Raw genomic sequence first — 26,567 nt, 5'->3', positions numbered from 1 at the left:
CCCCCCTCTGAGTTCTCAGCCTGATGACCTGTACTGAGCTCTGCCTCAGTGAGAAGTGGACCACGCTGTAAGGCCTCTGACTCGCGGCCCATTCTCCCCGCCCCACCCTCACCCCTAGTAGAGTATGTGAGGCAAATTGTTGTTAAGAGAAGCTGTGTGGCCTGACCAGGCGGTGGCGCAGTGGATAGAGCATCGGACTGGGACGCAGAGGACCCAGGTTCAAAACCTCAAGGTCGTCAGCTTGAGCATGGGCTCATTTGGTTTGAGCAAAAGCTTACCAGCTTGGACCCAAGGTCGCTGGCTTGAGCAAGGGGTTACTCAGTCTGCTGAAGGCCCACGGTCAAGGCACATATGAGAAAGCAATCAATGAACAACTAAGGTGTTGCAACGAAAAACTGATAATTGATGCTTCTCATTTCTCTCCATTCCTGTCTGTCTGTCCCTATCTATCCCTCTCTCTGACTCTCTGCCTCAATAAAAAAAAAAAAGAAATGTCCAAAAAAAAGAGAAGCTGTGTGGCCTGACCAGGCGATGGCCCAGTGGATAGAGCGTCGAACTGGGACGCAGAGGACCCAGGTTCAAAACCTCAAGGTCGTCAGCTTGAGCGCAGGCTTATCTGGCTTAAGCGTGGGGTTGCTGGCTTGAGTGTGGGATCATAGACATGACCCCATGGTCTCTGGTTTAAGCCCAAAGGTCGCTGGCTTGAAGCCCAAGGTCACTGGCTTGAAGCCCAAGGTCACTGGCTTGAGCAAGGGGTCACTCGCTCTACTGCAACCCCCTGGTCAAGGCACATATGAGAAAGCAATCAATGAACAACTAAGGAGACTAAGGAGCCGCAACGAAGAATTGATGCTTCTCATCTCTCTCCCTTCCTGCCTGTCTGTCCCTGTCTGTCCCTCTCTCTGTGTCTGTCACACACAGAAAATAAAAAAAAAAAAAAGACTCTGTGGACTTCCTGGCTTATCTGTGAGGCTGAGAAGCATGCTGAGGAGCTCCTTCTGGCAGAGTGTCTCCTGACTTCGAGCCTCCTTGTCCTGAGGTCGACAGATCATCTGGGGGTTCCGGCAGAACACATCCCTCCAGCATGCCAGGTAGGGTGGGTCCTCCCAGAAGCACCTGTAGGAGCCCGTGCACAAGGAGCGGTGCTGCACGAAGGGTCAAGCGAGCTCCGCCTCCCAGGTCCCCTGAATTTTGGGGGTGGGGTTACAAGCTTGACACACAGCAGGTCAAGTGCAGGCGCCAGGATCCTCTGTGCTAGAGGCTAGAGGCCCTTCGTGAGGCCCCGCCTGACACCACCTGGAGAGAGAGGCCTGTGAGCAGGAGGACTGGTTCAAACCCGAGGGAAGAGTAAGACACTCGGGTGGAAACTCCTGGGTTCGCACCCCACAGGAACCCGAGGCGCTTCAACTCTCTGTAAGGTTCAGCTTTCTGTTCTGCAGAAAAGTTCAGGGAAATGGTACTTAGCTTTCATCTGATTGAAAGGATGAAATGAGAGCCACACATAAATGTCTGAAAACTATAAAATGACATTTTTGCTTTCTTAGAACAAAAAGTTCCTATGGCCTGAAGCATACGGTTATGGCCGAGGTTCCGCTGGGATCTCCCCAGGGCTACACAGACCAGGTGACAGTGCCCCCAGCATGCTCACCTGCCCCTGCCCTTCACCCCCAACTGGCCCAGGCTCCAATCAGAAGGCTGCGATAAGCAGAAGGACAATCATCCACCCCCCCAGCCAGGGTGAGTGAACCTTGCCCCGGAGGCCTGTCACAGTGGGGACAGAGACGTGTCTTAGGCCACACCATGGCGGGCCTGCTATGTCTCATCCTGCTCAGTGCCTCACTGGCCAGCTTCCTGCTTCCAGGGGGAAGTGGTAAGCGCTCCTCAGCCTGCAGACTGCAGAGGTGGCCTCAGGGAGGAGAGAGGGTGGGGACAGGTGTCCTAGAGCCTCCGCAGTATGGACAGTGGGTGCCCGTCCCCTGGCAGGGGCTGACATGAGACCGCTGGGCTTGGGTCTCAGCTAAGGTAGCTTGGGGCTTTGTGTGCCTCCTCATGGGTGGAGAGTCAGACACCAGGTCAGAGGTCACAAAGAGCGATAGAAATGCATGGACAGAGACAGAGACAGACAGACAGACAGAAACCAAGACAGAGACACAGAAAAAGACTGAAGAAAGAGAGCCAGAAAACAGAGAGGGAAGGAGATGAAGAAAGAGAGGGAGTGAAGAGAGAGATGGCAGGCGGAAACAGCGAAGTCCTCTTTCTCTGCCAAAGTAAGGTGGGGAGAGAGGGCGGGGGAGCCGCAGACAGAGAGGAGTTTCCATGGCAGAAAGGGGGATGGAGGAGAAGCCAATGTGGCCATCTCCAGGTCGGCTCAGCCAGGGGAAGGAGCTGCCCAGTCCGAGGCTGGACAGATAGGGGTCTCTGGACCTCCCAGGACCCCAGGGTCTGTCCAAAGAGAAAAGCCTTAGGAAGGGAAGGAGCAGAGCAGAGTCAGAGGAAAGAGCAGAAATGGTATCACTCCGGGTGGGAGTGGGTTGCCTGTACCCTAATCAGGTGCAAGGACAGAGCCCTGAGAAGCAGGCAGAAAGGACTCAGGTGCGTGGGACGTGAGAAAACGGTGGAAAGTGGAAACATGAAAGAGAACAACAGAACAGGGAAGAAACCGACGTAGGGAAAGGATAGGGGGGAGAAACCACTGTCTGGGTTTTATTTCAAAGCAAGTGCTCGGTATTGGAGCAGGTAGTCGGAGTAGTGGGGGGGGCACACCAATAGCAAGTTTGAACCTGATACTGTTGGGATAATGTTGATGTCACACACACACACACACACACACACACACACACACACACACAAAAGAGGAATTTGAAAGGGCAAGTACTTTGAGGTAGGAGTGAAGCTAACTTTCCTTGAGCACCTAATGTGCACCAAACTGAACACTAGGAGTCGCACACATTCTTTAAAACGACCCTATGAGGTAAGTATGTATTGTAATTTCCATTTGCCAATACTAAGTAGTAGGTGACCATGATGTATTTGAAACTCAAACCTTCAGTCTGTAGTACTGTTTTTTTCAGTTTTAGTTTGGAGCTCTGAGAGGAGGCAAGACATCGTCATAATGAGAAAGTTGAAAACATAAAGCTAGGATGGAAGTTGGGGCTAGAAGTATCAACTTGAAGGATCTTAATTATGGTGAGACTCTTAATTCTTCCACGGGGAAAAATAGAGAGAGAAGTACAGAAGGTGAAAGAAAGAATCTGAGGGCATTCTCTTTGCCATGGAAAGAAGAAAAGAAATGGATGAATGAGAGACAAATAAGGCTCAGGCAGAGAGGTGGGGACGACTCAGCTGTAGACAGACACCATTGGGAGCATCCAGAGATCCTCTGACCCGAGACGTTTAAATTGGAAGGTCATGAACTCATTTGTGAGTCATAAAATCAAGTCAATAGGGTTTTTTTTTAAAATGAAATAGAACAGAGTCAAGTAGAAAATTTTGTAGTAAGTACTATTTTATAGAAAATAGTTGTAAGTACTATTTCTTAAAACTTCTGTTATAATTGTGTGTACATGAAACCTGGGACTTCATATAAATCATACCTTTACCTGTTGATTGTGATCAAAACAATATCACAATTTCCCACTTAACTCAGAGCTGAGATCTTGAAGGATGGGAGAGGTTCAGAGTGGAGGTAGGAGTGGAGGGGTACAGCCTGGGCCAACACACAGAGTGAAATTGCCTGTGTGTGTGTGTGTGTGTGTGTGCGTGCGTGTGGCGGGGTGACAGTGTCCTGGAACCACTCTGAGATAGGAGAGCTAAAAAGAAGGGTTTGAAATGACCACCCTAAAGCTGGGTGTGAATGTGCAGGAAGGATAGTAAGTTGATTGGATGAGATGTGTTTACTTCTCCAGAGAAGGGTGTGCAGTATCTAGAACAGATGTCTTATACTGTCACACAAGGAAGACTCATAAGGGAGATGGGCATTTCCTTCCCAGCCTTACTGCCTGAGGAGGGACTCTTCAGCCTTTTGCAGCATGGAGGTGACAAGACACTACAGGCTGAGGGGACAGCAGGTAATTTTGTAAGGCACTTGGGGTCCTTCCCTGTCTTCCAGTGTTTATTAACCGGGAACGCGCCAACACTGTCCTGGAGAGGGCCCGGAGGGCGAATACATTTTTAGAAGAGATGAAGAAAGGAAACCTTGAAAGAGAGTGTTGGGAAGAGACTTGTTCCTACGAAGAAGCCCGAGAAGTCTTTGAGAACATCGAGAAGACGGTAAGGGTCGATGAGACGGGGAGATCAGTTGTGGACTGTGTTCGGCCCAAATGGGGATGCTGTCTGGCACTGGTTGCCCCTGGTGGAGGCTGTTATTGTAGTCCATGTTGGGATCCCATTACATGTCTTTCTGTGCTGTGGCCTCTGACAGAAGAGAACAGCCCAGTAAGAACTTTCTGGGACAAGGGGTCCTCCAGTTATGACAGTCTCGACATACAACGTTTCAAGTTCATGACGCTGACTCCCATAAAAACTTTTAAAAATTGAGACATGAGTGTTCCAGCTTACACTGTTAGCATCATACTTACGGACTATATGGGCAAACTAGCTTGATTGTGCGTGGCGGAAGAATACGCAGTAATGCAGAGTATGAGTGAGGAAGGAAGTTGGCGTCCCCTAGTACACTCACCTACACCATCTTGGACTGTTACTACAATATAGTGTACAATACAATATATTTATGTCCTTTTCCTTTTTCTGTGGCTTAGTTGTGTCTTTACGTTTTAGATTATAATTTTACAACTGTGTTAGGATAGGTAAGTGACTGAGGATAGGGTGTGTTTTGACTTACACCAAAATTGGGGTTACGTCACTGTCGTAGGAACAGAACTGTGTCGTAACCCAAGGACGCCCTGTATAGGGAGTGTGGCCACTCTCTCCTTCTACCAGTTTCAGTGGCATTCATTCTTGTCCCCTAACCCACCAGGTGAGGCACATTAACGTGTTTCGTGGGTGGGAAACTGAGAGGAAGTTATGGCCTGAAATTGGTTACAAGAGTTATAAGAAATTCTGACGGTATTGTTAAATCAATTCTAAAATATAACAAGTGTATTTAAAAATTATTCACGCCCTAAGCCACACCTCCTTGGGTTGGGCCACACACACAGAGACATGAAACCCATTGGGTCTTTGCCCAAATCCATGACCACAGTTATATTTGACATCGGGCACCCAGGTTGCATCCTAAAGAGTGACCGGCATATGAGTGCGTCTCCAAAGGCAGCAGCTCCGTATGTGCCCTCCTCCTCACCCCTGGAACAGGCGGGGTCTCGTTGCCTTCTGTGAAGTCACTAAGGAGCCTCCCCCGCCTTGGGTAGGGCCCAGTGGTGGGATTCAAATAATTTAACAACCGGTTCTCTGCCCTAATGACTATTTTAAGTATAAAAAATATATACTGAAATGTAGTTTATTATTTCATGCATTTAATACCTAAATAAGAACAATAAAAGAGGTACACAAAACTAGATTATGTTATAAGAAAGAGTTTTAAAATTTTAATGAAAAAAATATTAAATAATACCTGAGAAAACAAACAAACAAAACCCACCTGGTGGGTTAGGGGATAAGAATGAAAAATATTAAGTAATACCTGAGGAAAAAAAACAACACCCCTGGTTGTTTGACACCTTTTCTCTTAATGTTATATGTTTGTTTAGTGAAGTAACAAACACGAAGGAGTTAAAATGTAGTATTTCACCAAAGGTATAATGAGTTTTATGAAATGAATTAATGAATATTACAAGCATAGTTCCATCAAATTTTTTTCACCTATGGACGGAATGGACATTACTACAGGCACTTAGAATACCCTGTTGCACAGATGAATGTTTAAAAAGAATAGGGAATGTAAATGTGTGATTTCCACATTGGGTAGCTGCCCAGTTGCCCACCTTAGAAAGAATTCTGATTACAAGTGCCATTTTAACAACCAATTCACTGAACTCAACAAAAAATTAGGTATTGGTTCTGCCAACCTGGTGTGAACCAGCTGAATCCCACCATTGGTAGGGCCCTTGGGAAAGATGGCCACCACGAGGAGGTGAGATGACAATGGGTGGCAGTGAGTGAAACAGCAAGAATGAACTGATGCCTGAAAGCGGCAAAGACAGTAGCCGAGAAGGAGGCTGAGCAGGAGCTCCAGGATAGGCAGCTGGGCTAGGCTACTGCCACCATCGCCATACCACTGCCACAGGACTACAGGGGAGCATCCATCAGACGCCGGGGTCTGGGGAGACCCGCACTCCACGGATTCCACGAAGACCTGCTCACTCGCTGCACCTGGAGACCACCTGACCAATATCACCCTGAAGGCGGCAGGTAGGATCCACACCAGAAGAGCTTCTGGGGGAAGTTCATCTTCTGTGCCGTTCAAGGACAGGTCAAGTGGCAAGTCATGGCCAAGTCAAAGAAATTCAAATCAGAAGAAAAATTTATTCATATCAATAACAGACTGCCTCAGGGAGACATAATTGGAGTTCAGGAGAATCCTGGGAAAACCAAGAAAGGTTTACTGAGCATGGCTCTTCACTAAGAGATACACTACTGCCTACCTCCTCACATGTCCCCTCATCCTTACTTTGGCTTCAAAGACAAAGAAACACAATATCATCAGAGATACTTGAGTTTGAACCTGAATGACTTTGTGAAGAAGAAATTTATTATCCACACTGACAGCATCACGTATATAAGAAGTTTTCTGGGTAAGCTGGGGTTCCTAGACATTGAAATTATTAGGATGAATGTCATCTCAAGTAGAGCTGTAGCCAAGTTTTTCGTCACCCATCACAATAGCTGACATGAGCTTACATATCAGAATGGCTCCAGAACTCTACCGTAAGATGCTGCTGGTGAGTGGCATTGACCAGGTTTGTGAAATTGGATGCCAGTTCCAGATGATTTGACTTTAATTCGTTGCCTGCAAGTTTTAGGTAGCCTCTGCACATTATTATGACCTCATGAAATAATGGAGATTATCTCAGGGATGATAAAGCATGTTACAGACAAGATGACCAATGATCTCGATGGCCCAGAAGACCAAACCATGAGACTGACTTCACCCCTTCCAGAGAGTCAGCATGGTGAATAACTTGAGCAAGCCCTGGGACAGACTAGCATGCCAGAAGCTGTCAAAATCTAATCTCTTCAGAACTCAAAAAAGATGTCTTTAATTCTTGCCAAATCTGTGGCAAAGGCTATCTATGTCCTTCACCTCAGACCACAGCCAGACTCTTTGCTAATCTTGTCAGAGAGTTCCCGAATGTGAGCTGCAGCAACCCCGCATTCATCTGTGATCACCCACAAATAATGAGATCTTCGGCCAAGTGGACCACTCTCGGTCTCCCTGAGCACTTAGAGCTATTTGTCATGAAAAAGGAAGTGTGCAGAACCTGCAGTGAGTTAAATGGTCCCATGCAGCAGCAAGCAGGTTTTTAAAGAACAAGACAGAAAGAAGCATTTGAGGTCTTGCTTCCTGGCAACTAGTATCAATTTTGGCTCAGATAAAATCTTACAGAAGTTCGAAGGATGGGAGGGATAGAGAGAGGGAGGAAGGAAGGAAAGGAAGAACAGGCCAAAGCTGTGCTGATGCGGAGGCCGTGTTCGTAGATGAAAACCTCTATACTGCCATGGATCCCGCAGCAGCCTGTGGCACGAACATGTTCCTCACAGACTCTGGTCACATTAAAGAAGTACTTGTGTCTCCTACCGTAAAACCTGAAGATAAGACGCGAGTGTAGCAACCATGAAAACAAAATCGGCAGATCTGTCTGGAAAGGAGTAATTGTAAGTTGTGTGACTCAGACATCTTTGTGTTCCTGTAAAAGGTCAAGGTCTGCGAGGGATTCTCGTATGTTTCTATTCATCCGACTATCAGTGTTCATTTCAGCCACAAGAAGAGAAAAGAGGAATTGAGGATTCATTTCTTTTCATTCCCAAATAAATGATTTGACTTTTTAAAAAAGTACTCGTAATTTTAAGGACCATTTTCATTTTTAAATGTTCCTTTAATTCACATACACATACATAGTTTGTTAAAAATAATAATAATAAAAATAATTGCAATGCTAATTCAAGTTCAGGTGCTACTTTTTTTCTCAGCATCATTTCCCAAACAGTCTTCCTTACTTCTATATAGCTACCATACTTATAAATTCTGAAGACCTAAATTACATTTTATGGTATTGTCACATTTACTTTTCTCGTGATTTAACCATGTAAGTTATTTTTATACTGCTATTGTGAAAACACACCTACAATATTTCTTCTGGATTATCTTCTAAGAATAGCTATTCCAGAGAAAGATTACTGGGTCAAAAGTTATCAACAAGTTATGATTCCAAGTAATACGAAGAAAGTACATCCTACCCTGTTCCCTACTGAATATAGTTACAAAAACTGGCTAGAATGCATGGAACAGGTATTTAGGACCCTGAAAAGTAAACATTAGCAGTACATTGAAGAAGACTAGAATTCAAAGTATCATAGATTGTGAGTTTACCATATTTTTCCTCCAATTCTCCAAACATCACTTGACCTGAACCTAATTGATATTTATAGGATTCCCAACAACAGCAGAATACACTTCCTTGCCAAGCACCCGTGGAACTTTCTCTGCACAAGATACACCATAACCTGTATCATAAAACACATCTTAACGAATTTAAAATGTGATGAAATTAACCAAAAGTCAATAACAGGAAAATTTCCAAGTACGTGGAAATTAACACACTGTTAAATAATATGTGGGTCAAAGAAGAAGTCTTAGAGGGAATCAGAAAATATCTTCAGCTGAACAAAAATTAACATATATAAAATCTGTGGGATGCAGCTAACATAGTGCTTATGGGGGAATGTATAGTATTAAATATTTTATTGGAAAAGAAGAAAGGTCTGAAACTGATACTGTAAGCTTTCATGTTAAGACACTTAAAAACAAAAGTAAAATAAAACCACAAACTAGGTCCCTTAAAAAAATTATTCTCTCAATTCTGGAGGCTGCAAGTCTGACATTAAGGTGTCACCAGAGTTTGTTTCTTCAGGAAGATCTGAGAAATATGTCCATGCCTCTCTCCCAGCTCCTGGCAGCTCCCAGCAATCCTTGCCCTTCTTTGGCTTGTAGAGACATCACTGCAATCTCTGCTTCCCTCTTCACATGGCCTTCTCTCTGTGTGTCTCTGTGTGTTCCTTTTTTTTTTTTGTATTTTTCTGAAGCTAGAAACGGGGAGAGACAGTCAGACAGACTCCCGCATGCGCCCGACCGGGATCCACCCGGCACGCCCACCAGGGGTGACGCTCTGCCCACCAGGGCGCAATGCTCTGCCCCTCCGGGGTGTCGCTCTGCCGCGACCAGAGCCACTCTAGCGCCTGGGGCAGAGGCCAAGGAGCCATCCCCAGCGCCCAGGCCATCTTTGCTCCAATGGAGTCTTGGCTGCGGGAGGGGAAGAGAGAGACAGAGAGGAAGGAGGGGGTGGGAGTGGAGAAGCAAATGGGCGCTTCTCCTATGTGCCCTGGCCGGGAATTGAGCCCGGGTCCCCCGCACGCCAGGCCGACGCTCTACCGCTGAGCCAACCGGCCAGGGCTCTGTGTGTTCTTTTCTGTCTCTTGTGAAGACATTCTCATTAACTTAGGTCCACTCTAATCCAGTATGATCTCATCTCAATCGATTCCTTAATTACATCTGCAAAAACCCTATTGCCAATTAAGGTAACATTGTGAAGTTACACCTGAATTTGGGGGGTGGGGAGACACTATTTAACCTACTACAATAATAAAAAAGATTTTAAGACAATAAACAGTTTTTAGTATAATATAAGCTCTTGATGCCTTGTTTTAATTTAATTACCAATTAATTAATTAATTAAATCAAGTGAGAGCCTGACCTGTGGTGGCGCAGTGGATCAAGCGTCGACCTGGAACGCTGAGGTCGCCAGTTCAAAACGCTGGGCTTGCCCGGTCAAGGCACGTATGGGAGTTTACACTTCCTGCTCCTCCCCCTTCTCTCTCTCTCTCTCTCTCTCTCTTCTCTAAAATGAATAAATAAAAATAATTAAAAATCAAGTGAGAGATAGTCCATCTCATGCACCTTGACCAGGCTCCACTTGGCAACCCCCCTCTGGGGCTGATCTTCTGCCCATCTGGGACCACTGCTCTGTTGCTCAGCAACTGAGCTATTCCAGTGCCTGCAGCGAGGCCATGGAGTCATCCTTAGTGCCGGGGCCAACTTGCTCATTTGAGCCATGGCTGTGGGAGGGGGCAGAGGGGGAGTAGATGGTCACTTCTGCTGTGTGCCCTGACTGGGAATCAAACCCAGGACTTCCATAAGCCAGGCCAACACTCTACTGCTGAGCCAACCAGCCAGGATGTAATTATATTTTAAAGTTATCAGAATTATTCACCAATAATTCAATCCTTTATTGAATTTTTAACCCAAGAACTTCAACTTAAAACCATTCACTGGAGTAGCAAACAGAGCAGATCATTTTTGGAACAATCCATTTCTTAATGATTGACTTGAAAATAAATTTTCAATATTAAACAGAGATGGTAATTGAAGCCACACCTTTATAGAGGTAGAATATCTGAAAAATGTTCCCTTTTAGATTGAATAGTTCTAGAGCAACGTTGCAGAAAATGACTTCTGTTTGGGAAAGTATCTTACTAAGATTGAGTTACTAACTTATGGTTATTATTGTTGTAAAATGTTTGTGTTTTTCCAAACATACTTTAAAATATTTTTTTCCTTTTAGGATGAATTCTGGAATAAATACAAAGGTGAGATGCTTTCTACTTTAATCTTGAGTGAAAAGGGTTCAGTAGGTCTGAACTGTAGTAGTGCAGTGGATAAAACATCGACCTGGAACGCTGAGGTTGCTGGTTCAAAACCCTGGGCTTGCCTGGTCAAGGCACATATGGAAGTTGATGTTTCGTGCTTCTCCTCCCTTCTCTCTCTTTCTCTCTCCTCTCTTAAATGAATAAATAAAATCTTTTTTTAAAAAAAGAAAAAGAAAAAAAAGGGTTCATTAGGATATTTAAATTGGAGAAATTCTATTTGAATTTTGAAAATGCTTCCTGAATTTCCTTTCTGCTCCTGTTTAAATTTTATTTATTTAAAATGTTTTTCCTCTGAGTATTTTCATAACAGTTATTATGAAATAGTTTTTTATAGTAACTTTATACAAATCTTAGTTTTGTTACTTAAATATAGATTTAAGTCAGTTTATTCTCATTTTAGAATACAACATTTAGTGAGAATTTTTTAAATCCAACTATATTAGAAAAAAATAGATTCTGAAATATTGAGTCCTCCAATAAGGTAACCACCTTGATTTAATGCTTACAGCACCTGAAATGATATTAATCATGATTTATGTTTTCATTCTGGTAACAACATTCCAATTTCTCAGAATGACTATTGGACTTATCTCTATATTAGATTGTACAAATACAGCAAGAAGTGTGAAGTCCCATGTTAGTGCTGAGCAATTGTCTCTCCATTCTCATTTTATCCCCAGAGCATTTGGAAAGAAGGACCCTAATGTCCCTCTCATCAATGCTAAACCCAGAAACAGCGTCAGGCAATCACCTATCCTTCAACCTTCCAGCTGGTCCCGCCTGGTCACCAGCCCAGAGTTCCTCACTTTGATGTAAAAATGTTGACAAATCCTTCAGCAAAAACTGGAAAGCTCAGTCAATGATCCAATTAGATAAGGATATCACGTACACATAGCCACAAATGGTGGGGATAAAATGAAGTTCAGATAGGAGAAGCTGTTGACAGGAAAACAGGAAGAATTTCCAAGTTCACTCAAGTTATCTGAAAAAATGTGGGCCAAGATCAACATAGCAAACTCATTTCCATGATAACGGAAATTGCCTGCACGCTTTGGTTTCCAAATCCTTTCTCTGCAGATGGTGACCAGTGTGAGAGCAGTCCTTGCCTGAATCAGGGCAAGTGTAAAGACGGCCTCGGGGAATATACGTGCACCTGTTCTGAAGGATATGATGGCAAAAACTGTGAATTATGTGAGTTCCTCTTCTTCGTATGCCTTCAAGTCAGAGTTACCTAAAGAATCAAAGTTGGGTAAGAGGAAAAAACCTAAAATGTCCAAGGAAACAATCTCATGTCTCTTCTGATTTGGAGTCTGTGCTCCACTATGAGGAGCCACGGTAGAAACAGAAAAAAAAAAAAAAAGTAACAGCCCCACGTTTCCTACAATCCATTCAGTTCTGGAGTACAGTGAGACACACCGCCCCCCTCAGTTCCTCTGAGAGAAGCTGCGGAACTTGCGTGAAGCAGTGGCCCCTCAGCATGGAGATGAGAACTGACCCTTCTCCTTGCAGTAGAGCTGTATTCCTAATCGCTGTTACTCACATTCCTTGTGGTCCTGGACGATGTTTTTTTTTTGTTTGTTTGTTGGTTGGTTTATTTTTTTTATTTTTCCATTGATTTGAGAGGGAGGCAGGGGGAAGGGAAAGAGAGAAAGATTAGCATGTATGCTGGGATACCCACTAAGCCATCCGGCTAGGACCTGGACAGTGGTTCTAAATCACCACTTTCCACTTATGTTTATGAATGCAAATGTCAATACTTAAGTGTTCAGGATTGTCCAATTATAAAAACCTGAAACATTTAATTAATTCTACGTGGAAAAGTCACCAAGAGTTTTCCTCATATATGGCGATTAACTTTCAAATAAAAATTAAGTTAGTATTAGACCAGTTTTCCCTAATAAAAAGCATTTGTATTTCTTTTAAATTAGTTCATTTATAATCTTTACAATGTGCTCTTGGATTGGATTACTTTGGAATTTTCCCTGATGGGAGTATCAATTATGCATCATTCCACCCAAGTCCAGAGCTGCCACTCCTGCACACCTTTTGGCTGACCTCAGGGCTATTGTGAATGTTTTCTAAGGTTCATGAATGTTGATCTTTGCACTGTGATTATTTTTTTCATCAAAACCCAAATGTGGAGAGTAAATTGCCAGGTGGCATCACTGATGCAGTTTAGAGTTTGATGTTCAGTGCACACTGGAGGCGGCAGGTGGGTGACTGGCCTAGTCAGAGCTGCTGAGCTGTGAGGGGCGCACTCAGCCCAGCCTCGAGGGCCAGAAGCCTGGCCTGGCCACTCCGCCAGGCTCCTCCTGAGAGCCTGACCCCCAAAACCACCTCCTGCAAGCAGCCCCTCCATGCTGGTCAGGATCCACGTGCTTTCTTAGGGCTGAACGTAAACCCTCTCAACCTCCAGGGTCCTTACTGGCCATGATCAGATTACTTAGGGAGCTTCCGGAATGCTGGTGCCCACGGCTCTGCAGACACTCAGCTCTCCCCATGAGTGCATGCCATGGTTTCCCCGTGCAGTCTAGGGAGGCAGCAGGGCAGTGAGAGGAGCTCACACAGAGGTATGGCCCCCTCACCCCTCCAGCCAGGGGCAGCCTGTCCTGTTTGCACCTAGCTGATGTGCGCTGGCCACGTGGCTCTGGTCCTTTGTTCTAGCTGGGTGGCCCACTGTAGAATTCACAGGTAGGTGTATGTCTTCCTGGGGTTGCTGTCCTTCCTCGCGACTAGCTGCAGCCTGTTTCCCCCACCTGTCCTGAGAGCCAACATGCCTCTCCTACAGTCACACGAAAACTCTGCAGCGTGAACAATGGGGAATGTGACCAGTTCTGCAATGAGGAGCAGAACTCCGTTGTGTGCTCCTGTGCCCGTGGGTATGTCCTGGGTGACAACGGCAAGTCCTGCATCACCACAGGTAGGAGGAGTATGGAACCGCCCCATTAGGGCTCCCTGAGTCAGAGAGAGCAGTGCCAATACTGGTGAGCAGCCCTGCTAGAGCATCCTGGATGGGCTGCAAGGTTTGGAAACAGACCCACTGTTTCTGTGAACCATCTGAAAAACGGGACCAATCATATCACCTAACTGCTTAGTGAATGTGAGAAATAAGGGAGTGATTCATGGAAGGCACTCTGCACAGTGCCTGACTCATAACAAACCCTAACTATGTAGAGTGTGAAGAAGGCATGTCTCATAGCCCTGGTGTAGGGAAAACAGCCGTGTCAGGCTTGCTCCCTGGTTTACCGGCTGTAAGCACTTTGTGCAGTTAGTGCACGGGCATGTGACAGCACTATTGTAAGGATACAAGTGCTTCCCCTCAGGGGCCATGAGATCAGATCACGCTCCATCGCCCCCCCCCCCCACCACCACCACCACTGCGAAGTGTGGTTTGTTTCCTGACCCCTTGCCTTCCACTGAGAAAAGCAGGTTTTCCTTTGTTTTTCTTTTTCTTTCTTCTTTTGGCTTGCCTGTCTTTGTGAGCCTCCAATAAATTGGAATGGCCCACCATCCTCCGGCTCCACAGTTCCTTAACCATTGGCCCAAATTCAATGCGAATCTGCAGGGCCACAGCCACCAGCCTCACACCTGGGTAGGGCAGGAAGCTAGGGAGGCCGGGGTTACAGTGGAACAGGGCGAGAGTGCAGGCCAGTGAGGGGCAGTGCCGGCCTGTGGGAACTGGGGAGTTGGGCCAGAAGGGGAGGGAGCCAAGGACCCTCAAGAAATAATTTATGTTGTTTGGGCCCCAATGTTAGTCAAATTTATTTTTTCTTTTCCTTGATAAGAGCTGGACACCATGAGTCTGGCCTAGAAGCTCTCAGAGGGCATGATGAACTAAGGGGCTGAGTGACAGGCCCGGGATCTGGGGTGGGAGAGCCCAGGTCTCACACACTGTAGGAAGTTCCCGCTCTGCTGGCAAGGCCAACCTCAGGCCAGAGGGCCTGAGAGGCCCCCCCCCTCTCTTAACTTAATCTCACAGGGCCCCGATTGCTCATCAACTTGTGGCTCCCTGACTGATCTGACAGCTTTGGCATCAACTAGAGAGTGGGGGTGGAGGGTGGAAATGCAGAGTCCCAGGCTCACTCCAGAAGGCAGGAGTATCCCAGGATGACAGCAATTATGTGACAGCAACTTCCTCAACAAGTAGAAGACAGTGTCATTCACATTTCCATTGGTAATGAGATTTAAACTTGAGCTGCTTCAAAAATGGAGGGTAGACATTGTACTGTGCATGCAAATTTTGTTTCAACTCCAGGAATAACTACAGATAAGTTTAATAGCCTTCGGTGTTTGAAAATAAAATCAGGTAAACTGCTTGCTGATTTAGACTTTCAGAGGGCAGTGCTTACAAATATTAACGCAGAACTGCCGAACCTTTGGGTGAAGAGCTCCAGATCTCCAGCTAACACATCCAACAGACCCTGTGGTGGGGGTGGCGGGCAGGGTTCCTGCGGGTCCTGCAAGAGCGAGTGCAAACACTAAAAAGAACTATGTTTTGCTTATCTGATCTTAGACACACACAGGGCAGCAGAGAGAAGCCACCCATTTTGAGATTGGCTCACCACACCTCTCTCTTTCTCTGTCCTGCTTTGGGCCCCTGTCTGTCTCAGTTCCTTCGGTGGCGATCATACAGAAGGAAGCTTTCTCCTACTTACTGATATTTCTCTCCCCTGTGCTAGGTGCTTTTAAGGATAGCTATAGTTGTTGGACATTATCATACCAAGCCATGTTGAAGTGCTTCTTCTTTTGCCTCAAATTGTTTGCACATATTGTCCCTTTTGCCCAGAACTCCCCCCTCTTTTTTGAAACATTTCATTAGGAAATAAATGTTCTACACACACAGCAGGGTTGACAGGATTTGACAGTGCGCACCATGTGCCCCTCCCTGAGTTCTACCATTAACCTCTATCTCACTCTCCTCGCACCACCGGTCTGCCCGTTCCCCACCCCCCACCCCCGCCCTGTTTGTCCTCTATCACAAGCCCCTCTATTATTTTGATGCATTTCCAAATAGATTGCAGGCATCTCCTTCAGTGTAAGTAGGTCAACCCCAAAGGTCAATGTTCACAGCAGTGTCATTTAGGTAAAACTGACACACAGTGGGGTGCGCTGACATGAGGTGCACGTTCCCTGAATTGTGACAATCACATCCACCTTGTAACACCACCCCTATCAGGACACAGAGCACTCTGCACCCTAAGAGCCCCTCATACCCTTCCTAGGTACCCTTCCAGCTGCATTTCTTTGAGCCATCTCAGCCCCTTACCATGGGGTTGGACCCTCTCTCCTGCCTCCTGACTCCTCCTGCTACATGGTGACTACATGGGTTGTGTGGGGACATTTTTGCTATGCTGAAGCCCCACCCCGTTTGTTTGTTTGTTTCCTCACAGAGCCTTTTCCCTGTGGGAAGCTCACTGAGGCCCGTAGGAAGAGGTCGGTGGCCCAGGCCTCCCAGAGCAGCGAGAACTATCCCGAAACTGTCCTGGTGGACCAGTCTGACCCTGAAGACCTGGATCCCACTGAGAACCCTTTCGATCAGCTGAACCTGAACAACACGGAGAGCAGCTCTGCGGAGGCGGAAAGCAAAATCGTCCGGATTGTGGGAGGGAGGGACTGCGGAGAGGGCGAGTGTCCCTGGCAGGTAACTGCTGAGCGCGCTTCGGGAGTTATCTGAATGGGGAACCCATCCTGGCTGGCACTGCAGGCACAGCCCTTGGGGCCGGCCCGTGCTGCCCACGCACGCACGGGTGTCGACCCTCCGCAGGCACTGGGCCCCGAAGCTGAAGGAACCTGAGGTGGGAAGAAGGTGGGCCCCTGCCCATGCCTTCCCACCCCCGCCGCCCACGCCCACCTGAGATGGGAAGAAGGTGGGCCCCTGCCCATGCCTTCCCACCCCCGCCGCCCACGCCCACCTGAGGTGGGAAGAAGGTGGGCCCCTGCCCATGCCTTCCCACCCCCGCCGCCCACGCCCACCTGTGTGCTCAGGATTTGAGTAGTAAAACCTCTGCCTACAGGCGAAGGGGGGCAGCTCAGGCCACAGGTTCAGGAGCAGGTAGAGAGTGTCTCCCCTGATGGCGGGTGAGGCCTCTGCTTGCTCTTGTCCTAGACGGGAGACAGTAAGATTTACTTTCCTTGTTTCATTTTTAATTAGGTAAAAAATAATTTATTCAAACACCTACATTCTAATAGTAAGGCAGATAGTATCTTAGAGAAAAATACATCCATTTGTTTTCAAAGGTAAAAAATCATTCTTTCGTCATTTACACTCAAGTTGCCATATTTAGCAAATAAAAACACAGGACTTCCACTTAACTTTGAATTTCAGATAAATAACGAATAATTTTTAATGTAACTATACACTAGGTATCACATGGAACACACTTGTTACACTATTTATTTGATTCAAATTTGACTGAATGGCCTCGATTTTCTCTGACAGTTCTAACTTGGACTTTACGTTTTTAGTGTCCAAAGCCAAAACAGCTTCTCCTACAAGCAAGAATCCCAGAGCCACCAACAACCTTTAGAAATTACCTCAGCTCACCCCTCATCTCTAAGCTACATTACAGGTGTGACTTGGTCTGAATTAGCAAGAGCTCAAGGGGGACACTTTAACATCTAGTCATCATTCATCCACCACATATTGATGGAGAACTTGTATGTCAGGCACTGAACTGGGGGTTGTGTATGCAGGCTCCGAAATCATCAGAGTTACTTCTCTGATATAAGGACATCTATATCTAGGAAGAAAGGTGAGATCCACCTAAATTTCAAGTTGATGTGCGATGAAGGCCACGAAAGTGGTTCCACTGGGAGTATAATGAAGGTCCCCTGGGATGAACAGGACAAGGTCCCCACGGCGTGGAGGGGTCTGACTCGGAGTTCTGGGACTTCCCAGGCAGACAGGACAGAGAAGGGCACTTGGTCGGAAGGATCCTCGCCAGAGGGTCCCTCAGCGAGCCTATGGGGACTCATGATCTTCGCTCTCCTGCTTCCAGTCTTAGCAAGTTGCCTCATCTCCATCTTTAAGAAGAACAGATGGTGTCCAAATCTTAAAAAGACCGACTCACCCTCACTCATCACCCAAGTTGAATTATGAGTTGATAAATTATGCAAAAAAAGGAGTACAGATGGTCCCTGACTTAATGGTTTGACTTACAAGTTTTTGACTTTATGATGGTATGAAAGTGACACACATTGATCTTTCCTGGGCTAGCGATACGTACAACATGATATTCTTTCATAATGCTGAGCAGGAAACCACGTGATCAGGGTGAACAACAGATATTTTACAGCGAACTGTGTTGCTAGTGTTTTGGGCCTTCGTGTTGTGAGCATGTTTAAGTTTGGCTAGGTTGAACTATGATATTTAGTAGGTTGGTGTATTGAATAGATTTCTGACTTACAATATTTTCAACTCACGATGGGTTTGTTGGGACGTGACCTCATCATAAGTCAAGGAACATCTGTTCTACATACTAGTCAGGAATGTTTTCAAGAGTTCTCTTAGAACTTGACGGTAATTGTCTCATTAACCTACACGTATCTCCACCCAATAAGTTTTGCTTAGAGAATATGGAATTCCCAAGAGAGAGGAAAAGATAAAAAATTCTCCGTCTTTGGATTTGCAAGCCCAGTGCTTTGGGTGAGAAGGAAAACGGGAGAGTTGTCTGTGGTGCCTTTCACTTGCTCATCAGGGCTCATCCCCGAGTGGAATACTCCTCACTACCAAATCCCAAGTCAAGGTGAACACCCCTCACAGAAGTAGCCACATAGATTCCACCGTGATTATCAAAAAATCAACCTTGATAGCGGGACTGTTCTAGAGCCCAGAGGTCGCATCAGTATAAGCAAGCATGTTCTCTACAGACTGGCTTCTGCCTGGTCTCGGTCTATAATGCACAAAGATTTTTACCACAGTGAGAATTGTTTTTCTGGGCATGACTCTTTAGAGAGTGCTGTGACAGATCCAGAAGATATAAAAGACTAATGTTTGTCAGAGTTCATAGTCCAGGTGGGAAAAGAGGTGGGTAAATCATGACAGGACCTTACTCAGTAACTAGTGCTTGCCCCAACAAATGCCTGTGGAGTAAATGAATAAGGCTGGTGCGTGAAGTCAAGGTTAGATGGTGTGAGGTGCCGTGCAGTGGAATCAGAGTAGGTTTAGAGGAGCCTGGAAGGTGCTGTGGGGTCAGCCATGAGCCACCTCTCGGAGAAGATGCCAGGGCAGTGGGCTGAATGGCCAGGGGGACAGGTGTGGTGATGCGAAGTTGGAAGATCTGCAGGACTGGCCACGCTGGGCCACAGCCCGGAAGATGCCACAGTTCTCTTGTGGGAAAGGGCAGCAGAGGGTGAAGGGCAGGAGCAGGGGAAGGCTCAACTGGGCACCAGCTGTGGGAGGGGGATGCCCTGATCGGGGTGGGGGCAATGGAGAGGAAGGCTTGAATTAAAGTTTCCAAATTCATCTTCTCAGAAAGTCAGACTCAACCTGTCTGGCTCTGGTGTTACCGTTGCAGGCTTTGCTCATCAACGAGGAGAACCAGGGCTTTTGCGGAGGCACCATCCTGAATGAGTTCTACGTCCTCACCGCCGCTCACTGTCTTTACCAAGCCAGGAGATTCAAAGTGAGGGTAGGTAAGTGGCACCGTTCCCCTAAGCTGCCCTGAAGGGCCCACTGTCACTTCCCTCTTTTCAGAAACCATTAGAACTAATCCAATTTGTTGAAAACACTAGATAAACTTACTGGAATCCAGGCGGGGGGTAGTTTCACAGAGGAGGAAAAGGAAAGGGAGGGGGAGAAAGAAGCGAGAGAGGAATATGAGAAGGGGAAGAGAAAGAAAAAAGGAGAGTGAAGATGAGGATGAAGAGTAGAGGTAGAAGAGAAATGAGGAGACTGGAGAGGTCTAGGAAGGGGGGGGCCTTCCCTGAGCCAGTCCAGTTCTCCTCCCTCACCGTCCTCCCTGAGCCAGTCCAGTTCTCCTCCCTCACCGTCCTCCCTGAGCCAGTCCAGTTCTCCTCCCTCACCGTCCTCCCTGAGCCAGTCCAGTGCTCCTCCCTCACAGTCCTCCCTGAGCCAGTCCAGTTCTCCTCCCTCACCGTCCTCCCTGAGCCAGTCCAGTTCTCCTCCCTCACCGTCCAGTGCTCCTCCCTCACAGTCCTCCCTGAGCCAGTCCAGTTCTCCTCCCTCACCGTCCAGTGCTCCTCCCTCACCGTCCTCCCTGAGCCAGTCCAGTTCTCCTCCCTCACCGTCCTCCCTGAGCCAGTCCAGTTCCCCTCCCTCACCGTCCTCCCTGAGCCAGTCCAGTGCTCCTCCCTCACCGTCCTCCCTGAGCCAGTCCAGTTCTCCTCCCTCACAGTCCAGTTCCCCTCCCTCACAGTCCTCCCTGAGCCAGTCCAGTTCTCCTCCCTCACCGTCCTCCCTGAGCCAGTCCAGTTCTCCTCCCTCACAGTCCAGTTCTCCTCCCTCACCGTCCTCCCTGAGCCAGTCCAGTTCTCCTCCCTCACCGTCCTCCCTGAGCCAGTCCAGTTCTCCTCCCTCACCGTCCTCCCTGAGCCAGTCCAGTTCTCCTCCCTCACAGTCCAGTTCTCCTCCCTCACAGTCCTCCCTGAGCCAGTCCAGTTCTCCTCCCTCACCGTCCTCCCTGAGCCAGTCCAGTGCTCCTCCCTCACAGTCCAGTTCTCCTCCCTCATCGTCCTCCCTGAGCCAGTCCAGTTCTCCTCCCTCACCATCCTCCCTGAGCCAGTCCAGTTCTCCTCCCTCATCGTCCTCCCTGAGCCAGTCCAGTTCTCCTCCCTCACAGTCCTCCCTGAGCCAGTCCAGTTCTCCTCCCTCACCGTCCTCCCTGAGCCAGTCCAGTTCTCCTCCCTCACCGTCCTCCCTGAGCCAGTCCAGTTCTCCTCCCTCACCGTCCTCCCTGAGCCAGTCCAGTTCTCCTCCCTCACAGTCCAGTTCTCCTCCCTCACCGTCCTCCCTGAGCCAGTCCAGTTCTCCTCCCTCACCGTCCTCCCTGAGCCAGTCCAGTGCTCCTCCCTCACCGTCCTCCCTGAGCCAGTCCAGTTCTCCTCCCTCACCGTCCTCCCTGAGCCAGTCCAGTTCTCCTCCCTCACCGTCCTCCCTGAGCCAGTCCAGTTCTCCTCCCTCACCGTCCTCCCTGAGCCAGTCCAGTTCTCCTCCCTCACCGTCCTCCCTGAGCCAGTCCAGTTCTCCTCCCTCACAGTCCTCCCTGAGCCAGTCCAGTTCTCCTCCCTCACCGTCCTCCCTGAGCCAGTCCAGTTCTCCTCCCTCACCGTCCTCCCTCACAGTCCAGTTCCCCTCCCTCACCGTCCTCCCTGAGCCAGTCCAGTTCTCCTCCCTCACCGTCCTCCCTGAGCCAGTCCAGTTCTCCTCCCTCACCGTCCTCCCTGAGCCAGTCCAGTCCTCCTCCCTCACCGTCCTCCCTCACAGTCCAGTTCTCCTCCCTCACAGTCCAGTTCTCCTCCCTCACCGTCCTCCCTGAGCCAGTCCAGTTCTCCTCCCTCACCGTCCTCCCTCACAGTCCAGTTCTCCTCCCTCACAGTCCAGTTCTCCTCCCTCACCGTCCTCCCTGAGCCAGTCCAGTTCTCCTCCCTCACCGTCCTCCCTGAGCCAGTCCAGTTCTCCTCCCTCACCGTCCTCCCTCACAGTCCAGTTCTCCTCCCTCACCGTCCTCCCTGAGCCAGTCCAGTTCTCCTCCCTCACCGTCCTCCCTGAGCCAGTCCAGTTCTCCTCCCTCACCGTCCTCCCTGAGCCAGTCCAGTTCTCCTCCCTCACCGTCCTCCCTCACAGTCCAGTTCTCCTCCCTCACCATCCTCCCTGAGCCAGTCCAGTTCTCCTCCCTCACCGTCCTCCCTCACAGTCCAGTTCTCCTCCCTCACCGTCCTCCCTCACAGTCCAGTTCTCCTCCCTCACCGTCCTCCCTGAGCCAGTCCAGTTCTCCTCCCTCACTGTCCTCCCTGAGCCAGTCCAGTGCTCCTCCCTCACCGTCCTCCCTCACAGTCCAGTTCTCCTCCCTCACAGTCCAGTTCTCCTCCCTCACCGTCCTCCCTCACAGTCCAGTTCTCCTCCCTCACAGTCCAGTTCTCCTCCCTCACCGTCCTCCCTGAGCCAGTCCAGTTCTCCTCCCTCACCGTCCTCCCTGAGCCAGTCCAGTTCTCCTCCCTCACCGTCCTCCCTGAGCCAGTCCAGTTCTCCTCCCTCACCATCCTCCCTGAGCCAGTCCAGTTCTCCTCCCTCACCGTCCTCCCTCACAGTCCAGTTCTCCTCCCTCACAGTCCAGTTCCCCTCCCTCACCATCCTCCCTCACAGTCCAGTTCTCCTCCCTCACCGTCCTCCCTCACAGTCCAGTTCTCCTCCCTCACAGTCCAGTTCTCCTCCCTCACCGTCCTCCCTGAGCCAGTCCAGTTCTCCTCCCTCACCGTCCTCCCTGAGCCAGTCCAGTTCTCCTCCCTCACCGTCCTCCCTCACAGTCCAGTTCTCCTCCCTCACCGTCCTCCCTGAGCCAGTCCAGTTCTCCTCCCTCACCATCCTCCCTGAGCCAGTCCAGTTCTCCTCCCTCACCGTCCTCCCTCACAGTCCAGTTCTCCTCCCTCACCGTCCTCCCTCACAGTCCAGTTCTCCTCCCTCACCGTCCTCCCTGAGCCAGTCCAGTTCTCCTCCCTCAAAGTCCTCCCTCACAGTCCAGTTCTCCTCCCTCACCGTCCTCCCTCACAGTTCAGTTCTCCTCCCTCACCGTCCTCCCTGAGCCAGTCCAGTTCTCCTCCCTCACCGTCCTCCCTGAGCCAGTCCAGTTCTCCTCCCTCACTGTCCTCCCTGAGCCAGTCCAGTTCTCCTCCCTCACCGTCCTCCCTGAGCCAGTCCAGTTCTCCTCCCTCACCGTCCTCCCTGAGCCAGTCCAGTTCTCCTCCCTCACCATCCTCCCTCACAGTCCAGTTCTCCTCCCTCACCGTCCTCCCTGAGCCAGTCCAGTTCTCCTCCCTCACCGTCCTCCCTGAGCCAGTCCAGTTCTCCTCCCTCACCATCCTCCCTGAGCCAGTCCAGTTCTCCTCCCTCACCGTCCTCCCTGAGCCAGTCCAGTTCTCCTCCCTCACCGTTCTCCCTGAGCCAGTCCAGTTCTCCTCCCTCACCGTCCTCCCTGAGCCAGTCCAGTGCTCCTCCCTCATCGTCCTCCCTGAGCCAGTCCAGTTCTCCTCCCTCACAGTCCTCCCTGAGGCCCTTGGTGTCCATGCCCAGCGTGATGGGTCTCCTCTCAGGGACCTTTCCTCTGGGAAGGCTTCCAGAGCCCCCTGTCAACAATCTGAGCACCGAGTCCCTCTGCCTCCCATAGTTTTGTCTGTGGGATTATTTCATAATGCCTGTCCTTCTCTATCAGACACCTGAGCTATTCAGTGCAAACCCTAAATGTGAGCCACATATGTAATTTTAATTTTCTAGTTACATTAAATTTTCTATTACATATTTTATAAGTTTACAGGTGAAATTAATTTTAGTAATATACCTTATTTAATCCAATATATCAAAAATATTATTATTTTAATATGTAATCAATTTTAAAAGTATTTATGAGTTGCCTGACCAGGTGGTGGCACAGTGGATAGAGCATCAGCCTGGGGCACTGAAGACCCAGGTTCGAAACCCCAAGGTCGCTGGCTTGAGCACAGGCTCACCTGACCTGAGCACAGGCTCACCACTTAAGCATGGGGTCACCAGCTTGAGCATGGGATCCTAGACATGCACCTGTAGTAGCTGGTTTGAGCCCAAATGTCTCTGCCTTAAAGCCCAAGGTCTCTGGCCTGAGCAAGGTGTCACTGGCTCGGCTGAAGCCCTCTGGTCAAGGCACAAATGAGAAAGCAATCAATGAACAACTAAAGTGCCGCCACTATGAGTTGGTGCTTTTCATCTCTCTCCCTTTCTGTCTGTCTGTTCCTGTCTGTCTCTCACTCACTCGATTAAAAAAAGAAAATTATTTATACACTATTTTGAATACTTTTTTTCATCCTAAGTCTGAAATATGACTCTCACAGCATATCACTGTTCAGACCGGTCACATTTCCAATGCCCAGTCGGGCCTGGAGCTGATGGAGACCCTCTTGGCAGCATAGGTCTAGAACATAAGACCTTCAGCTCCCTCACATCCCTGCACATGATACATACTCAGAAAATATCTTTCCACAAATTAATGAACTGAAAGTCTCTGGAGTTTGGAACATACAGAGAAAAATGTTACTAATGGTTGCTCTTTCAGGTCAATTTTATTCACCTTTTTATGATTTCTTATATTTTTCTAGTTTTCTCATGACCATATACCATTTTTTATTTTTTATTTTTTTGTATTTTTCTGAAGTTGGAAACGGGGAGGCAGTCAGACAGACTCCCGCATGCGCCCGACCGGGATCCACCCGGCATGCCCACCACGGGGCGATGCTCTGCCCATCTGGGGCGTTGCTCTGTTGAAACCAGAGCCATTCTAACGCCTGAGGCAGAGGCCATGGAGCCATCCTCAGCGCCTGGGCCAACTTTACTCCAATGGAGCCTCGGCTGTGGGAGGGGAAGAGAAAGACAGAGAGGAAGGAGAGGGGGAGGGGTGGAGAAGCAGATGGGCGCTTCTCCTGTGTGCCCTGGCCGGGAATTGAACCTGGGACTCCTGCACACCAGGCCGACGCTCTACCACTGAGATAACCAGCCAGGGCCATATACCATTTTTTAATCAGAAAAAAAAAATAACAACTTTAACAAGTAACCCACATGTGAATTCGTGGCCCAGGCTGAGCTAACACCGCCATGCCCTCACCGTATTCCAGGTGATCGCAACACAGAAAAGGAAGACGGCAATGAGATGGTGCACGAGGTGGAGGTGATCATAAAGCACAACAAGTTCGTCAAGGAGACTTACGACTTTGACATCGCCGTGCTCAAGCTGAAGACGCCCATCGTGTTCCGCATGAACGTGGCCCCTGCTTGCCTGCCCAAGAAGGACTGGGGAGAGTCGACTCTCATGACACAGAAAACGGGCATCGTGAGCGGCTTCGGCCGCACCCACGAGAAGGGCCGCTCGTCCACCACCCTCAAGCGGCTGGAGGTGCCCTACGTGGACAGGAACACGTGCAAGCTGTCCACCCGGTTCACCATCACCCCGAACATGTTCTGTGCCGGCTATGACTCAAAGCTCGAGGACGCCTGTCAGGGGGACAGCGGGGGTCCCCACGTCACCGAATTCAAAGAAACCTACTATGTCACTGGTATCGTCAGCTGGGGAGAAGGATGTGCACAGAAAGGAAAGTTTGGGATCTATACCAAAGTCACCAATTTCCTCAAGTGGATCGATAAGTCCATGAGAGCCAAGGCCAAGGCCCAGCCCGAGCAGGGAGTCTCTGCACCTACCCCCTCATTAAAGTGATTCCAGCCCAAGACCCGCTGGCCGCCACTGGTGTTCCGTTTCGTTTTAACACTTGCCGTTCTGAACAGGCTGAGTCCTGGAACAGGTTTTCTATCTGGGATGGTTAGATCTGCACCAGTTCCTTATACTGATTTTGCCCTTGCTCTATTAAGTGGGACATGAAATTTTCATTTGGAACACTAACTAGATCATGGCTTTCCCTCGCCAAGTTGGAAGATTCCTCCCAGAAATGTTACACTTTATAGGACAGGGGTTTACAGCTTGCCAGGATGACTGACTCCTCTGCTCAAAACCGTGAGGGGGCCGTTTCCATTCATAGTGCATTTTTCTGTTTCTAATTGACCTAAACTGCCATCTTGGCTGGCCACACCCAGCACAGTGGAAATGTTTGGGGAGTGCAGAGAGAAGGCGAAGCAAGGGTCAGGGCCAGACCATGGCTGGGTGGTGTCACCCTGGGGTCGGGGTCAGGGTTCTCCACAGGTGTCAGCGTAACTTCCCCAGGCCTGTAATTCACTTCTGGGACTAAAACGACGGTGGAAATGTGTCCTCCGGGCTTCCAGTGAAAGGCAGACTTCCTGGGAAGGGAAGGCCCACAGAGCTTCTCATTGGCGGAGACACTTTAACGTTGATTTAACCACTGGTTCTTCTTTCTGGCTTCATGCTAGCATCTTCTGGGGCACTTCTAGAATGCTACCAAGCTCAGGCCCACCCTGGCACGGCCTCCTGAGCCAGGAGCCCTTACATGCCCACTAGGTACCCACTGCCTCCAGATCCGGGTGGTCTGGAGTCCTTCATCCAGGCCACACCCAGAGCACTCAAATCAGAGTCTGCAGGGTGGGCATGGGCCCCAGACGCTTCTACAGCTCCTCAGGTGAGCCCCGTGCACGTGGCGTGTGTTGGTGGGGGCTGCAGGAGGGCTCCCCTCTCTTCAACTGGGTCATGTCTAAATGCCAAGTCCTTTCCCATTACTGTCCACGCCAACTCCAAGGCCTTAGACTTAAATGGTCATGAAATCCAAACGTGCTTTTGGAAAATGGAAAAGGTCACTTTAGACCAGACAGGTGTGTTCTAAATGTCCCTAGAGAGTTTGCATTTTGCGTAACTTTGCTAAGCAAAGTTTCAAAGTCTCACTACAAAAACTTCCCCGAATGTCAGTAGCTCCTCCCACCCCGTAAACAAGAGATATTGCAAGGTTAGAGTGTTCTGTAGACAGGGGATATCGCAAGGTTAGAAAAATCAATGTGGACGAGTGTGCAGTCTTCCAGAAACAGTCTGAGG

At 48.8% G+C, this 26,567-nt stretch overlaps 1 protein-coding gene and 1 pseudogene across 2 annotated transcripts; both read left to right on the top strand.

Moving 5' to 3' along the window:
- The first annotated feature begins 1,749 nt into the window (after nucleotides 1-1,749).
- F10 (coagulation factor X) lies at nucleotides 1,750-25,300 on the top strand. 2 transcript variants are annotated; one of them, XM_066380528.1, is made up of 8 exons: nucleotides 1,750-1,870; nucleotides 4,109-4,269; nucleotides 10,794-10,818; nucleotides 11,956-12,069; nucleotides 13,667-13,798; nucleotides 16,269-16,519; nucleotides 19,395-19,508; nucleotides 24,657-25,300. In XM_066380528.1, the coding sequence occupies exons 1-8, from the start codon at nucleotides 1,801-1,803 to the stop codon at nucleotides 25,287-25,289; spliced, it is 1,500 nt and encodes a 499-aa protein (XP_066236625.1). In that variant the 5' UTR covers nucleotides 1,750-1,800; the 3' UTR covers nucleotides 25,290-25,300. The 2 variants fall into 2 exon arrangements, with proteins under 2 accessions (XP_066236625.1, XP_066236626.1); XM_066380529.1 differs by having other exon boundaries at nucleotides 19,395-19,512; nucleotides 24,694-25,300.
- LOC136403252 (lysine--tRNA ligase pseudogene) lies at nucleotides 6,443-7,135 on the top strand (annotated as a pseudogene).
- Nucleotides 25,301-26,567: the final 1,267 nt, after the last annotated feature.

Source organism: Saccopteryx leptura, chromosome 4 (genome assembly GCF_036850995.1).
Source record: "Saccopteryx leptura isolate mSacLep1 chromosome 4, mSacLep1_pri_phased_curated, whole genome shotgun sequence".
NCBI classification, from domain to species: domain Eukaryota; kingdom Metazoa; phylum Chordata; class Mammalia; order Chiroptera; family Emballonuridae; genus Saccopteryx; species Saccopteryx leptura.
This window is presented reverse-complemented; position numbering and strand designations above follow the sequence as displayed.

What these genes read in the sequence shown, in the direction of transcription:
- F10 (XM_066380528.1), top strand. Translation starts at nt 1,801, where the DNA reads ATGGCGGGCCTGCTATGTCTCATCCTGCTCAGTGCCTCACTGGCCAGC. An exon ending in TTGAGAACATCGAGAAGACG is followed by an intron (nt 4,270 to 10,793) that starts GTAAGGGTCGAT and finishes TTTTCCTTTTAG; the next exon opens with GATGAATTCTGGAATAAATA. An exon ending in TGGCAAAAACTGTGAATTAT is followed by an intron (nt 12,070 to 13,666) that starts GTGAGTTCCTCT and finishes CCTCTCCTACAG; the next exon opens with TCACACGAAAACTCTGCAGC.